General features: G+C 36.1%; 1 protein-coding gene across 13 annotated transcripts in view; it reads left to right on the plus strand.

The window, feature by feature from the left end:
- Nucleotides 1-17,689, plus strand: part of ST6GALNAC3 (ST6 N-acetylgalactosaminide alpha-2,6-sialyltransferase 3) — a 545,718-nt gene that overhangs the window by 376,829 nt on the left and 151,200 nt on the right. The window contains exon 4 of one of the 13 annotated variants that reach the window (XM_014561170.2): nt 9,565-10,215. The exons of 11 other annotated variants lie outside the window; for them this stretch is intronic. In XM_014561170.2, the coding sequence (XP_014416656.1) occupies nt 9,565-9,586 (22 nt within the window). In that variant the 3' untranslated portion in view covers nt 9,587-10,215. Of the gene's footprint in view, nt 1-1,420; nt 5,060-9,564; nt 10,216-17,689 lie in introns of those variants that run through there. One more of the 13 variants, XM_032494603.1, reaches the window with a different exon arrangement.

Below are 17,689 nucleotides of genomic sequence, written 5' to 3' on the forward strand. Positions count from 1 at the left end.
TTCTAGGGCCGCCGTAGCAAAGCACCACAGAGTGGGTGGCTTAACCAACAGCAGTTTCTTGTCTCACAGTTCTGGAGGCTAGAAGGCCAAAATTAAGGTGCTGGCAGGGTTGGTTCCTCCTGAGGACTGTTAGGCAAGGATCTGTTCCAGGTCTTTGTCCTTAGCTTGTAATTGGCTGTATTTTCCCTGTCTCTGCACACCATTCACCTCATATGCATGTCTCTGTATTCACGGTTCCCTTTTCTATAACGACACCAGTTACGTTGAATTAGGCCCACCTTACTGACTTCATTTTAACTTGATTACCTCTGTAAAGACCTCATCTCCAAAGAAGTTCACATTCTGAGGTTCTGGAGGTTAGGACTTCAACATCTGAATTTTAGGAGAGCACAATTCAATCCATGACACCATTATGTAGAAGAAACTGAGGCTAGTGAAGATTAGATAACTGGCCCAAGACCACAGTGTCTCCAATCTTAGGTATTTTTTTACACCAAACCTGTGTACTTTCCACCATAACACAGGAAAATAAAAGTTCATGCATGAAAAATAATGAGTAAACAGTATTATAATATTTCTACAGTAAATGAAAAAATGTAGGAATATTATACGGTTATGCAAAAAAACATTTTAAGCTAAAACATTTGAATCAGTATCTGAGTGTAGATGGAACTTAAATTATACTTATAGATCAGATTACATGAAACAGAACCTAAAAGTTAAGTGTGCTTTGGGCTCTATACACTAAGATAAAGGAAGCCAGCAAAAGAATTCAAGGAAGTGGAGCAGAAAGAATAACTGGCCCACCAAAAACTATCAGCAGGCAGGATTTGCCAAAGGAAAAGCCATCTGATGGTACCTTAAGTACATCTACAAGGACCCTATTCCATATAAGGTCACATTCTGAGGGTCCAGGTGGACATCCTTCTGGAGGGTCACAATGTAACCCACTACAGTATTGAATAAATGTCTGGGGGAATAAATGAATATTCAACATGGCTTCAATATTCAGTGTGAAGATCTATGCACTTAATGCTACAAGAAAGTAACCTGTTTTCTAAAGTATACAGAAATGTAAATGCAGACCAAACATACAGATAGCTTAGGAAACGCCACCGTGGATGCTTAAGGAACGTTTAGATGTCTGTGCTAGAGGGTAACACCATCTACGTGGGGCCTTCACTGTACGGAGTTCTAGATTTGAGAGAGCCAAACGTAACTGTGGTCCAGTGGCCTAACAGACCACATTACAGTGGGATTTTACTGTTGCTGGAGTTATATTACTCACAACTTGAATGTCTCTAAACTATTAAGTAGACTATTAGTATCGATACTTTTAAAAAAGCTTTAGGCTGTAGAGAGATGCTCTGCTGTGAAGAAGCACTTTAACAGGATCATGCCCACTGTGATTTTTTTCTAGCATATTTCAGGTATGGCCGTGTCGAATGACAGAGAGATCAGAAGCTTCTAGTACTTCTCTCTCATCTTGTCATGTCACATATGAAACTCAGCATGGCCAGTGAGGAGGTGGGTATCACCACATCACAGTCCTATAAAAAGAAAACAATTCTCTATCAGGTAATGGGGCTAAATATTTTTCTGGCACCTAATAGAAACTTTATTATTTTCAGTAGTAATGTGCTAAAATTAGCACACTTAGGGAAGAAATGGACAGCCAAAACTATGATTGAAACACTCGGGGTGGTATATCAGATAACGTTTAAACATGCAATCACACTAGAGCTTGTGTATCATCAATTACTGACACCACAGGGAGTGGTCATTGTTCACTTTCGAAATAGATCCAAGTACAATCTAAATTGGGGCCCAAATTGGCAAGACTCGGTCAGCCTGATTTGAGGATTTTATTTCCAAAGACACAAAGCCTTCAATACATTTGGATGCAGCATTGCCTCTGCATTCCCGGAGAAGCAGAGCCAGCCCCTCTGGCTGTACGTTGCTAGAAATGCAGCCTTGTATATTGCAAGCACAGGAAATAGAAGTCAGAGCGGAGGGCCTTAGGCTGCAGGATCATGAACCTTTCACCTTTGCTAATCGTAACCATCAGAAACAATTTTTAAGTGGACACGTGGAGCAGCTTGTGCATGGGAGAAAGAGGTGCCACTTAACTTCAGTGCCAGGCCAGTGATGATTTGACTGTTTGTACTTGTCAAGAGCCGCTGAGGGCAACCTCCTTATTTAACAGCAGTGGAAACGATGAAATATGTTCAGCTCCTACCTTGAGATGTAACCATTGTTTAATAATGTGATGTGAGTTTTATTTGACACATCACATGCTAATAAACTTCAGAGTGTTGCTGAGGCCCTTGGAGAAGGAGCTCTCCTGCCTTCAGTGGGTAGTCCCCTGCACCCTGCTGGATCTGGGGGCGCTTGGAGATATATCTTTATTAGCAGGTGTGTACCCAAAGGGAGAGCAGCTACTTCTACTACCGCTGCAATATGACAGAAGTTCAATTGTAGAATAATATTGTATTAAGATGGAATAAAGAAAGAAGACCCTTGTCCCAGGGAAAAAAGGAGCCTGGGCCCACCACAGGCAGAATTGGGAATTCAGTGAAAGATCTATTACATTAAATCTTCATCCTCTTTCAGAGACCCAGGTAAACAGATTTTCATTGCCCTGAGGCTCTCCCTGGCTCTGTGCATCTTCCCAGGGCTGAGGTTATCCATGCAGCAATACCCTCCCTAGATTATGCTGCATGTGCCAGACTGTCCCAACTCATTCTTTAAAAACATGACTGAGCAACTGTCGTGTTTGACTCTGCACTGGGGAACATACATGGGGGTATATCAATATGCTTTCCTTTCCAAGGCACATTTATAGTTCAAGGAGGACTTCACTGCCTGATTCCAAAGGAGAGACTAATAATGGGGGTTTCAGGTCCAAGACAGGTGGCTTAGCTAGTGAAAAAGGGAGGCTGGAGACAGTTTGGCTAAGGAGGCTTGGATCAGATGGCAACACTCAGATCCTGTTATAAAGACAATCAGCTGTCACCTCTCTGTGGAGGGCAGGACCTGGAGAAATGACCAGAAATCAGCAGAAGTAAATATATATGAATGTTGACATAATGGAGTAGAGCCTTAGAGTATGCAATGAGAGAACAGAAATAAATATGTAAGGTGAACATCCCTTCGAAAATAATGAAAAATGGCATGCAGTTGGGCTCTGGCAGGAATTTTCAGGAAGAAGCAAATGATTAAGCAAATGGCCCCACCATTTGTTATTTCACAAATAAAACAAAACATGTAAAATTCTGGCCAGTTTACTGCTATGTCTCTCAGGAGCTGCTGCTGGTTTTGATCCTGTCGGTCCTAAATAAAGAGGAGGTGGGGCTGGAGGGAGAGGTGGCTGGAGGAGGTAAGATGGGTTATGCAACCGGTGATGCAGCTCAGGGAATAATTTGGTGGGAAATATTCATTCGTTCCACTTCTTTTTAATAAAACAGGTTTATTAATATATAATTGACATGCCATAATTTCACTTATTTAAAGTGTACAATGCAATGGCTTTTTAGTACATTGAGAGATGTACAGTCATCATCATCATCATCAATTTTAGCATATTTTCATCACCCAGAATGAAACCCCAGACCCTTTAGCTGTCACCCTTCAGGTCCCCAGCCCCCATTAGCCCTAGGAAACCACTAATCCACTTTCTGTCTCTATGGATTTGCTTATTTGGGATATTCCACATAAAGGGAATCATACAATTTGTGATCCTTTGTGACTGGCTTGTTTTAGCATAATGTTTTCAAGGTTCATCCATGCTGTCACATGCATCAGTACTTCATTCCTTTTTATGGCTGAATAATATTCCATTATATGAATATACCACATTGTACCTATTCATTCATCAGCCAACAGACATTTGGGTTGTTTTTACTTTTTGGATATGAAAAATGCAACTATGAATAGTCATTCATAAGTTTTTGCATGGATGTAAGTTTTCATTTCTCTTGGTTCTGTACCTAGGAGTGGAATGGCTGGATCGTACAATAACTCTCTGTGTAGACTTTTGAGGAAATGCTAGACTGTTGTTCAAAGCAGTTGTGTCATTTTACTTTCTAGCCAGGAGCGTATGAAGGTCCAATTTCTTCATATCCTTACCAATTACTTGTTACCATCTATCTTTTAAATTATAGCCTTCCTAGTAGGTGTGATATGGTATGTCATGGTGGTTTGGATTTATATTTTCCTGATGGTTACTGATGTTGAGCATCTGTTCATATCCTTACTGACTCCTTTCACTTCTTTATCTTGACTAGTAAACTTGCCTTAGAGAGATTCGTAATGCAGAAAAGTTCCAATATGCTGATGTCTGTGCACAAAAGAGCCCCTGGAGTGTCTGCAGAAAGACTCAGGAAGGCTGCATCATGTTTAAAATTTGTCCCTGAGCCCTAGTACTACTGAAGCATGACATCCAGAAGTCTGCCTCTAGAGCATGTAGAAGAGGCCCTAGAAAGAGCAGTGAGGGAGGGTGGAGGGCCTCACAGCAGGCACCGGCCAGGGGCTGAGCTGGACCCCAGGTTTCTAGGTGAACATCAGTTAGCACATACCCTATCGTTTTGTTTCATTCTCTTCCTCTTATGCTCTAAAATTTTATAGATTTTGGAACACAGTGTCACTTTTACATTAATGAAAATTTGAAAATTGATGATAATGTCTGAGACACTGAGCATATTTCTCATTTAAAAACCAGTAAGAAAGATTTTTATTGTCATATAAAAATATACCAAAATTGCCAGGATAAACCAGGTGGTCAGCATAGAGCATCAACTTAGTGAGGACAATTTACATTTAGAATAAATACCTTACTGAGCAGGGCAGAGTCTTCTAGGTCTGAGAAGCTTCTAATATAAAAGTCTATGAATTGAATAGTCTGACACTTTTAAACTCATCAACAAATGGGAATGGCATTATTTATTCTGGAAACACCAACAGAGTTATTCTTCAGTTGATATAGTGTGAAGTGATTTGAATGCTGGTGGTCTAAGAAAGCATCTTTTATCACTCGGTGCAGTCTAAGAGAAAAAAAAAACCAGATAAACAAATATGTGAACACAAAATGGAAGCTGAAAAAGAGGGGTAGAGTGATGACTATAGCTGCTTTCAAATTTGTAGTCAAAGAATGGTTTCAAAAATAATGGCAAAACTTCAGAAAATTGGGTTGAGTCAAATTAACTTCCATATTTAGATGGAAATTTACAATATTGGGATTATTTGGGCTGATGCTACAGCAATATCTTGGTTAGAATCATAAAAAGAATGAGGAGCCCTGCTTACTCTGACACTGTGAAATGTAAGAGTAGTTCTTGAGATATTGGAACTACATCAAAGGGAACAAATAAACTGGATACTGTTTGTACCACTGAGATTCAAGCTAGGAAAAGGTGTTAGTTTCCTATTGCTGCTGTAATGAATTACTACAGACTTACTGATTTAAAACAATGCAAATTTACTTTCTTAGAGTTCAGAGTTAGAAGCTGAAAATGGGTTGGCAAGGTTATTTGTGACTGATCCTTCCAGAAACTTTAAGAGAGAATCTTGTTTTCTTACCCTTTCTAGCAAGATGTGTGCAAAGCTGTTCAACATTCCTTGACTCATGGTCCCACATCATTCTGAACTCTGCTTCTATTGTCACGTCTCCTTTTCTGTCTCTCCTGCCTCCACCCCCCTTATTTTTTCTCTTATAAAAACCCTTGTAATTACATTGAGACTGAATAATCTCTGATAATTTCTCCATTGCAAGATTCTTAATTACAATTGCAAATTCACTTTTGCTGTGTAAGGTAACACGTTCACAGGTTTCAGGGATTGGGATGTAGACATTTTTAGGGGGCCATTCTAATTATTACAGGAAAGAAAGGATTTTCTTAATTCTTTGAATATCAGCCTCAAGGTGGTGAAGAGTGTGTTTGTTTTGTGAGGGCTGAGCCAGATTCCAGGGCACAGTTTAAACATGGTGGGCTGTCCTGAAGTGTCATCTGCTAATGATGAAATCAAAGGCTTGGATGACACAGATTTTCCACATTAGACTGAGAGATCACAGCATAAGTATGTAGAACATGATTTAACCCACAACATACTAAGAGCTGTGAGCAGGAACTTTAGAATGGGTGTCCATACCAAATTTATTTACAATTAGAGGCATGATTTTGAGCTGAAAATAGTATGTGTAAGATATTATGGGCTTTAGCTCCTACCTTTGCCAAAAATGTCTTGAGGACTTTGAGTGAGGTAGTATGCTGGGTGCTGGGGAAGGCAATACAGATGAGACACAGATGTGCAGTCCAGCAGCCCATAGCCAGAGAGAGCACATATACCATCGGAATGTGTTATCATAGGAACATTAGAGTGAGCCGTGGGTCCAGAGGGAGGGGTACTAGAGGAAGGATAGTCCAAGAAGTCAGAGCAGAAGGTACTAAAGATCAGAGATAACATAGGGGGGGTCTAAGAATAATACCAAATAGCTTACTATTTGCCATTCACTGGCCTCAGACCTTTGTATATATGAATTCATCTGCACAAGTCAACTCAATTGACTTTCTAGATAGAGTTTCTCAGACACTTGCTCACTTCCCCTACCTGCTCTAGTTCAGAACGTCAGGATCTTTTGCCAGTGTTTCCTAACTGGTGTCTCTGCCCGCTTCTCTACACCAGACAGATCCATTTGTATACTAAATCTAACTCTACAACTTAAAACCTGTCAAATCCTGCCCAGTATAAAATGTAAATTCTTTAACTCTCCAATCAAAGCCCTCAAGAGTCTGACCTTGGTCCCCATATTGGCCTCAACCCCACCCCTCTCTTTGTCCATTCACTCTACCACGTACAACCCAGAAACAGTGGACTCCTTCCCCCAACAGGCAACTGTCTCACACCCATGGATCTGCCTTCTACACCTCCTTCCCCAGGTAAATCCTGCTATGGTCCAAATTCTGCTCCTCCTCAGAATTCTTTGCCAATACCCTCCATCCCCACCTGAGTATCACTCCCCTTCTCTCCCACAAGGCCCGGAACACAGCTCCAATCTTAGGCCTCTGTTCTCCCCGCAGATTTGAAGTGTGTTCAGAGCAAGACATGGAATTTTCATCTTCCCTTCTTCAGCCCCTGCACAGCACTTGACAAACAAATGTTTGTTATATTCAACTAAACCAAGCAAAACACCATCTCCCTCCACTATGACTGCTTTTTTCCATTCAGAGAGTACAATCATGGGTGATTCAGGGACACTTAAAAATGGAAAGGGCTCCACCTCGAAGTCCTCTTGAATGTAGTGAAAATGAACATCAAAATCAATATGCCATTCAGTTTAGGGATTTGAATAAATGATTTCAAATGAATTGAATTTTCCTCTCAACAGCAGGTGGTGGAACAACATGAATTATTAGGTAACATACTTAAAGTCATAGCTCTCTCCTGACTTCTCCTACGATTTGTTTTTACTTCTCTTGCAGGCCTCTGTACTTGTGTCATGGCCACCTGAGAACTATTTATCTCCCTTATCCTCCCAGAGAGTAGAAACTGTCTCTTAGGCTCCAGATTTGGAATTATTTCCTGGCATTAATCTCTTCTTCCTCTATGCTACCACAACATCATTTCTTCTTTAACTGATTCTTTGTACATGAAAAAAACCTCAAATTTGAATACTACGATTTTTTGTAGGGGAGGAATTTAATACTAAGGAAAATAGAATTTTAAAATGTGAATGATTGCCTCCATTTCTCCCTCAAAGTAATCTCTAGTACGAGTCCAGCCCTTTTCCTATGTGTGTGTGCACACCCGCACACACCCTGCACTTAGGTGGTGGTCATTCTTTCTGCTGCTGCATATTATTGGATGGAATTATACTAGCATCAGTCTGCCACTTAAGCTGTTTTTTAAATGTTATTTAACAAAATGTCTTGAGAATATCGATACATATATACACATATATATACATATATGTGTATCTATAAATAATCATATCCATGCATACATGTATGGATATATGTATATACATAAATTTTCTTCTTTCTCCTGTTGTTTGCTTTTAATGGATATATGATTTTTCCTTTTTGTTTTTGTTTATTTTTTGCTTAAACTAATTGTGTTAGGTTTCTACAAATGACAATTGAAAAAAATCTTCTCTGCTTTTTTTTTTTTTTTGGCTATTGCTGAGTGTATATGATTTTTGTATAAACACAAGATATTTGATAGGAGAGACTCCCAGAAGTGAGGTTGCTAGGTCAGAGAGTATGTGCATTTTATATTTTGATAGCTATGTACTGACAGAGTGCTTCAAAAAGAGTGTATGCTTGGATAGTATCTGAGTTTGTGCTTCACCACATTTTCAAAAATACTGTCAATCTTTTCTACTTTCTAATAATATACTCTCTTTTTATTTTACTTTCAATTCTTCTATACTAGTGAGATTGATGAATGTTGCCTAAATTTCTTAGCCACATGTATTTCTTTTCTTGTGAATGGTCCTTTGTTTAGATTTCTAGTGTCTGCTTGTCTTTATAATGTTTTCAAAGAACTCTGTACAAAATGAACAATAAGCCATTGTACATTATACATGTTATAGGTATTTCCTCCTAATTATCTTTTAACTTTGCTTATGGTAGCTTTTTCAATATAGAAGTTTAAAAAATATATAATAAAAGCTTTCAGTCTATTTTTCTAAGTCCATTTATCATTTTATTTATAAATCTGATAATCTGATGAGACAGGTCCCAATTAATTATGGTTTAATTTCAAAGTTTTCCATGATATTCTTGAGTACTTTATTGTTCTGTATAAACTAAGTAATTATCTGTTTAAATTTATTAATAACCATGGGATTGTGATTGAGATTTTATTAACTTTGTAGATTTATATTGAGAGGATCAGTACATTTAAATATGAACTCTTCTCACCCCAAATTTGATATATTGCTTCATTTATTCATCTCCTTTTATGTTGTATAGTAAAATTTTATCATTTTCTTCATATAGGTCTTACACATTTTATGTAGATTTATAACCATGTGTTTTATAGTTTTATTGTTCTGGTGAATATGACTTTTTAAGTTGCTCTTAATATTTTACTTTTGGCATATAAAAAAGTTAATTATTTTTTATTTTTACGTAACTTTTCTCATGTAGTTTTTCATTAAACTTGTCGGTTTTTCATAGATCTTATTTATTCTTGCAAAGATTCAGCTTTTGCTATGATCCATCAATCCTGTTTTTTTTAAGGTTTACCTTCAATTACTGCTATATTTACTTTCTACTTTTATTAAGTCCTTCCTTTAATATTCTTTTGTTGCTTTGTTGTTTATTACATTAAGTTGATTATTTAATTATTTTCTACATATTTTTGTTTTTAATGGACATTTAAGGCCACACTTTTTAAACTGAATTTTATCTTTGGGTTGGCCATTTTGATATATTATTCACTTCTTAAAAGACTTTGATTTTAATTTTGATTTCCTCTTAAAGTTGAGATTTATTAAAAATAAAGGTTTTTTGCATTTATAATTGGAGAGTTTTCTGGTTATTGTTTTTCTTTGTTTTGCAGGAAAGGGTGGCTTGTTTTTTAGCCAGAAAATGGAGACTGTGATTTCTACTTTTTAAAATGTGTGACTTGTTTTGTGGCTTTATTAGTCAGTTTTTATAAATATTCTATGGATATTAAAAATGGGTCATTTTGTTTATTGATATGAAATTCTAGCTGTATATATTTTAAAATACATGATAATTTTGAATATCAAATAATCTGAATACCTATTTATTTATGACAACTTCATTTTGCTGATTTTTGAGAGAGATGCAATTGCAATGTTCAAATATAATTGTAAATTTATTTATTCCACCTTATACAATTCTAATTAGTTTACCTATGTTTTTGATGTTCTGTTGTTAAGTACGTAATCATTTTTAATTCTTTTCATTTAAACTCAAGTACAGTACACCAGAAGTTAATGCAACATTGTAAATCAACTATACATCAGTAGAAAAAATAAAAAATAAAAAATAAAATAACCTTAAAAAAATAAACTCAAGTACATTTACAATTGCTAGGGGCAGTCTTGCTTTACTAGTGAAAGTTTATGCTCAAATATTCTGTGCTGTTGTAATACAGGTTTGACTGTAGTGAAGATCATGTAGCTGAAACTATTTGTGTGCCCCATATAACTTCTATTTTAAATAAAGTATTTTAATTAATTCACATTATTGTAACTGAAATATTTATTCTTTTATATTTTGATGGTTTCTTTTTTCTCCTTTTCTGTATTTAGTTGATTTTACTGAGTTTTTCTTCATTCCTTCTTTAGTAATTATGCATCAATTTTTCTCCTATATTATATGTTTAAGTATGCTATAGAAACATAATTTCGAATTGTATGTTAACATTAAGTACTTTTCAAAGTTAACCTCCTGAATTAGACTCTTAGTATGTTTTCAAGTTCCTTTCACCCTCCTGCCCCTTTTTATATTTATTGAAATGGTTAACAATTATATATTCAGTTTTTTTTTTTTTTAATTTTCTTAGTAATTATCCTGGAAATTGCCTTAAGTGTCACAGCCTTATTACCAACTGTTTTTAGACCTAACAACATGCCTCCTGGTTAAGCTATTAACCATCTTTTCTTATATCTCAAATGTTCATCCTTTTTTACGCTTCTCTGGAGCGTATTTTCAAGTGTTCCCTTCAAAACACCTGTGGGACCATATATCCTGAGGATTTGTATCTAAAAATGTCAACTTTGTTTTCACATTTACAAAATAATTTAAATGTAAAACTCTAGTTGAAAATCTTGTTTCCTTAAAACTTTTGAAGACATTGTTCTACAACCTCTGTGCATCTAAATTTTCTGATGAAGAGAGTGTCATCAGTTAGCTCCTTGTTCCTTTGCAAGTCATCTTTATTCACTGTACTGTCCAAAATAGTAGCCACCTGTATCACATGTGGTTTTGGGCCTTTAGAATGTGGGTAGTAGATTGGTGAAGTGAATTTTTAATTTGATTATATTTTGATTAAAAGTAAATTTAAATGGCCACATGTAGGTAGTGATTTCTGTAAAGTGCAGCTTTACAGTCATGCAGCTATGGCTAGTTGTTTCCTTGGTCTTTATTAATACTCAGTATGGGCTTTCATTTTCCAAGAGTCACTTTTTCTTTCATACTCTTCAACTCTGTCCTTTGTACTGTTTTGTAAGAGAATCCCTCATTTTGATCTTCTAGTTCATTACTCAGTTTTCAACCATTCTGCTGATTTATTAAGTTTATGGTAATCCTGTTTTTAATTTCCAAGAGCTCTACTCATTTATTTTTCATAGCAGCCAGCTACTTTTATAATAGATAATATATTTTTAAAATATTTATGAGATTTAAAAAATGTGTGTGTATATGTATAATATACATACTTGTTTTTCTTGTTTCCTTTGTTATCTTCTGTTTCCTTGGTGGTTATTTCCTCTGTTTGTTGAGTCAGTGACTCTTTTCATGCTGTAGTTCCCCTCATGCATGTTTGCTCATATTTCTGTCTGAGGATCCTGATTGACAAGTATTGATAGTGACATCTTGTTTACTTAGCACAAATGAGAATCTCTATTGAGCTAGCAGCAAATGCGGGCGCTGATAATGGGAGTGTTGGTTCCAGGGACTAGGCAAGGGAAGAGAGACATGTAACTAGTCAAGCCCTCTTTAGAGATCATTCATAGCCTCTTACCTTGGCACAAGAAACAATAAATTACCAGAGGTGTTTCTCAGAATTCCCACTTTATATAGGCATACTTGGAGCTTAATCCTGGAATCAAACACTGGAGTTGGCTGCTCTAAGAGCGGGCAGGGGTGGCATAGTATACATGCACGCACGCACACACACACAGATCAAAATGACCTGACCTATCATCCACGGTCTATTACTTCTAGCCTTCATTACCACTTCTAATCTTATGTTTAGTTGGCATTCTTCTGGAAATTTTCTCCTGTTTTGGAGGCTGTCTCTTTTATCTGTATGGCTTATAGATTCCAGAGAACTGCTATGGTTTTTCTGAATGTTGGATGCATTTAGATTTAGAATTATTATGTCTTTCTGGTGGACTGGCACTTGTTATAACATGACCTAGTTTAGCCCGAGTAATCCTTTTTGCCTTCAGGCTTTTTTGGCTGATATTAGTATAGCTATACCAGTTTTCTTTGGTTAGTATTTACACAGTACATGGTACATGGTGCCTCCTTACTGTCGTAAGCACATGTCTTTTTTTAAAACTAGCCTGAAAATATTAATCTTTTACTTGAACTACCTGGTCCATTTATAGTTAATATATACTTGGGTTTACAACCACCTTCTTATTGTTTGTTTATTATTTGGCCCATCTGAGGTTTTTTTTTTTTTCATGCTTTTTGCTTTTATTGCCTTCTTTGGGATTAATCAAGTGATTTTTGTCATACAATTTTTTCTATCTAATATCTTATCAGTTTTATATTTTAAAACAGTTTTAATAGTAAAGAGATCAAAATATTCATCCATGACTTATTACAGACTAATACAAATGATTGTTTTTACCTCTTCCATAATAATAAAATTTACCCTTTCTGTTTTATTGTTGTCACACATTTTAATTCTACGTATATTTTAAATTTCCCAGACACAACCATTTTTTGTGCCATCTATATTCAGTTATATTTACCCACATACTTATATTTGTGTCATTCCTAATTTCTTCCTCCATTTTCATATTTTCCTCTCTGACCATACTTCTTTGGCTGAAAACTTTCTTTACTGTTTCCTTCAGTGCAATCCTACTGACGACGAATACTTTCACTTTTCTTTTTCTGGCAATGTTTTTATTTCCTTTGTTTTTAAGGTACATTTTCACTGGGTGTGGAATGCTATATTGACAGGGTTGTTTTTTTTGTTTTGTTTTGTTTTTTTAGCACTTCTAAGGTATTATTCCATTGTATTCTGGCTTTCATAACCTACATAAGAAGCCAACTGTGTTCTTATTGGTGGTCCCTTGAAGACTGTCTTTTCCTTCCCCTGACTGCACTTAAGATTTATTTTATTTATCTCTTTTTAAGTCATTTTTAAATTATGTACCTTAATGATTTTCAACAGTTATTTATTCTGCTTGTAGTTTGCGGAGAATTTTGAAATTGTGAATTGATATTTTTTCTCAGTTTAGAAATTTTTTTGCTGTTATCTATTCAAGTTTTATTTCTTTTCAACCCTCTTTTCTCTTTGTGATATACCAATTACATATATGCTATGCTGTTTCTCATCTGTTCTTGCCCCCTGCCAATTCTTTGATCTCTCTGTGCTTCCATTTAGATTTTTTCCATCGACTGTCTTCAATTTCACTATTGTTTTCCCTCAACTCTGTCCAGTTTGGAGTTATATCTATTAATTTAGTTCTGATTGTAAGATAAGACACTTTACTTCTGCAACCCCTATCTAATTCTTTGTATAGATTCTTTGGTGGATTTTTATTGTGTCAATTAAGCTAGAGTGAACTGCATTTCCAAGAATTCTCTTGCTTACATGTTTTGAGTTCAAGTAGGGCACAAAAGACATTGTGTATGAGATTTGGAAGCGAGAACTGAAGCAGTAGTCATATAGACTTATGCTTAGAAGGTCATGCAGTGACATCAAATGCCGTTGCATCTCACACACATCGTCACTGATCTGTTTGTTCACCTCATGGGTGTTGGGCAGCAGCCAGGTGTTCAACTACTGCTCCTCTTTCAGCTTATCTGAATCCTCAGCAAAATGTGTGTCCAACTGTGATGAGGGGCAAGAACTTAATGTGCATGACAACTGTCAGTAAAATTAGAGGCAGTGAGAGACTGGCATGGGTTTTAGTCCATCCCCATCCTACTCATTCTTTTAGATTCCAGTTTATCCTCATTTTCCTGAACTTTATATCTGTCTTTTCTTTCCCAAATACCTAACCTTTAGACACAAAGTTCCAGTACAAGACACAAAAACTTCCCCTGTGTAGTGTTTTTTTAGCTAGCTGTCACATTTGTGTAAGGATAAATCCCTAGAATAAATTAGAGAATCATACATATATATATAATATGTATGTTTGTGTATATATATATATGTATAATATATAATGTATATAACTAATGTAACATGACTGATTCAAATTCTTATTACCTGGCAAAATTCTCCAACATTTATCTTTTTTTCTACATATTTTTCTTGTTTTTGTCTATATTAGTCAATTATTTTATAGCCTTTATGTTATAACAGCAGTATCTGTATCACCTATGAATCCATTTCTGTTGCCTGTTTTTCCCCCTTGGTTTTTGGACATATAGTCCTGTCTTTTGCCATGTCTAGAATGAGTTTAATAAATGAAGAACATTTAGTATAAGTGTTGAAGGAGTCTCAGATATTGTGATCTTGCACCAGAAAAGGATTCTTTTTTCCCCTGCGAGGTGAAGTGAGGGGCTCTCTTAAATCATTCAGGAGTGAGCCAATTTAAGGCTCAATTGAAGTTTTTAGTAAACTAGAACTCAGTCTGTTGCTGGATTTCCCTGCCTCCAGTCTGGACACCTCCACTGCTTGCAGTTAAGAGCCTGCTGTATTCACTAGGCCCATTGTCAAAAGCAGGTCTGTCTTCTCAGCATCAGGAGACTACAGATTTTCCCACTTTTTTTCTCCGAGTTTATAGCTGAGCTCTTTAGTCTTCTATCTTATACACTTTCAAATTTTGGCGAATATTTTTGAGGGAGGAGTCACTTCTGTCTTGAGGCCCCTCAGGTACCCAATTTTATGAGTCCATCTCATCTAAATGCCAAAACATGCACTGGTTTTTCTGTCTTCAACAGTGGCCACGTGCACAGTGACAGCCCAGGCCCTCAGCCTGTGCGTGCAGGAGTCAGCAAACCTTTCCAGGGAAGAATGCAGCTGAAGATTGTTATGACACCCTTCCAAGAGTCTCTTCTGTATATATTTTAAACAGAGGAGTTTTGTGTTTATTTTGCTTTTTTAAAAGGCAGTTCTTTTCAGCGGGTGAATTGGTCTACCAAAAATGACTTTACTCTACATGGGACAGAAAAACCTGTCAATCTGTTCTTATTTATGTCTTCCCAGATTTCTGTCAGTATACTGCTCTGCTGTTAGGATGCCCAGTTTTCCAGTCTTACCATGTTTTTATGATTGTTTGTTATGAGGTCACATCAGAAGTAGTTTGAGAAGAAAGGCAGTACCTGCAGTAAGCCATTGGAACTAGAAACCCCATAACATTTTTGAACCTTCTGCCCCATATTACTGTTATCTGATTATGTCTGTCCCTACTACTATGTTAAAAATTTCTCAGAGACAAGAACTCTACATTATTCATGTTCATACTTGCCTTAGTACTTAGCATATGTAATCACATGTAATTAGTGCTCATCATTTACTTGTTAAATACATGAATATTTTGTAGGTGAGCAAATGACCTCAGATGTTCAGGGTCAGTGACCTCATTGACATCTTTCACATTTTGAATAGTGTTGCTTTTAAAAATCCAAAATATTGTATAAAATATAAGCCAAGTATTTTGTTTCTTTACAGAACCTGGTATTTTCTATGCCCTTAAACAAAACTTAAACAATAATAAAACAATTTGTCTCTAGCTTCTGGGTTTTCTCAAAGAGAATTCTTTGAAAATGAAGAACTTTAATCATCTGGTCCCTTAAGATTTTATAGTAGTTCAAAAAATATAGAAAAAATCCTGATATATATTTCTTTTCTCTCCTAACATTTATATTTCCCTTCAGAAAAGAAAAAAAAATCACATGAGAAAGAAAATTGAAAAGAAATGTTACCTAACATAAAAAGTCATACTTTTCAAAGATTATATTTCTACTTCTACATAATATGCTCTCATTATGAAATCATCAGTGCATTTTTTAATCATAAACAAGTCGCTGAAAAGAAAATGAATAGCAATGTAAATGACTTTCCAGAAAGTGACATCTATTCCTACCTCAGAAAAAATTAACTCTCTGAAATATTAACTGATTATAATGAGGAGGCCAAACTTTAGATAAACAGAGGAGCCAGGGAGTATTTCCCACAGGCCTGCAAGCTTGTTGTGAAGACATCTAGGAACACTGCCTCTGAATTTAAATTTAAAGTAAATAAAAATAGATCAGAGTATCAGACTGTCAACTTGAAGACTTCAACTGGGAATGCCATGTTTCTGTTCCTTTGCAATTCAACAATAGAGGAGGAAGGAAACATAATTCTAGAAAATAAAATCACCACAATTCCTGGCCATTAGAAAGGAATTCCAAAAAGATCTGTTTCTGTTTCTTTTTTCCTAAACTTAGAAATAAGTTATGGGCATAGGTCATCCCGTGAGCCACTGAACAAATGCCCAGTTGTTTTGACAGTGTTCAAACCCAGTAGAGAGAACATTAATCTAATGTCTTTCTTATAACTGGCACAGGAGGCAGCACCACTAGCTACAAACTTCCCAGTCCCTTGTAATCTTCATATTCTGGACTTCTGCTTTGACTTTACACCTATATATTTCATTTCTCATGAGACTATTATTTATATACCTTGTTTGCAAGTTATAAGACAACTCATTCAACACAGTTCCTTCAAACAGCAGAATTTTACTTCCAGAGGTTTCAAATGGACACGTCTCTGGAGTACACCTAATGTGTGATGGAGTTAAAAACAGAAGACGGTCAAGATTCAAGCTCAAGAACAAACATCAAAAACAATGACAAATGCCGACGCTGTGTGGTGCTTCAAAACATTCAGAAAGAGATGTCTGACCTTTCTTCATCTTTCCATTTTGTTCTGAAGTTGCTCCTGCTGTCCTTTGGAATAGCATAAACTTGGAGGAATAAACACTCATCTCCCCTCTTCTTTTGTATGTCTTTCCATGAAGATAGAACTTGCCTTTTTTCCTAGCATTGACACTGTCCCCATAGTTTACAACATTTCCAGCTCTCCTCAGAGGCTTAGTGGGCACACAACTTCCATTTCCAGCACTGTTTATCAAGCAGTGAACTATGGAACCAAAGTGGGGCAAATTTTTTTAGAATCATGTCTCAGAAACCTAAAACTCTGTGGTTACAACTTCAGACAGTTTTATGCCCAGAGAGTGAGCTGTAGCCCTTCCAAATATTCATGCATGAAGCTCATTAATAATTTTCTTCTCTCAGTAACCAAAGATGAATCCTTTAATTTGAAGTGGCCTTAACACTAATGAGTCATGTCATTACTCTGGAATCCTTTAAGTTGATTTTTTTTCCTCATTGACTCAGTGAGGTAGAAATTAAGGACAGCTCCAATTAGCTCTATGTATTTCCTGAAGCATCTGCTCATCGTTGCAAATTGATCCATCCTAAATATTTATTTGTCTCTAAATGCTATGGAGTCAACACTTCACTTTAAATTTCTTTCTTTTTTTTCCCAAACACAAAATTTCCTTTTAAAGTCCTGTCAATAACATGATTTGCAATTTAAATGCTTTTAAAATATGATCGTGCCTGCTGTGTTTTTTAATACTCCCTTCATATTTAATTGCTGTAGACACTTTAATTCCTAATTAAACTTTATTGTTTATAATGTTGCAGTCATTAATAGACATGATAGGGACAAAGATGTCTAGTTCTAGCAAATTGTCTGACTGCTAATTCTAGTCTTACTGATAATACTTTTCATAGCCATAATGAATTAA

The sequence above is a fragment of the Camelus ferus genome, chromosome 13, assembly GCF_009834535.1.
Source record: "Camelus ferus isolate YT-003-E chromosome 13, BCGSAC_Cfer_1.0, whole genome shotgun sequence".
NCBI classification, from domain to species: domain Eukaryota; kingdom Metazoa; phylum Chordata; class Mammalia; order Artiodactyla; family Camelidae; genus Camelus; species Camelus ferus.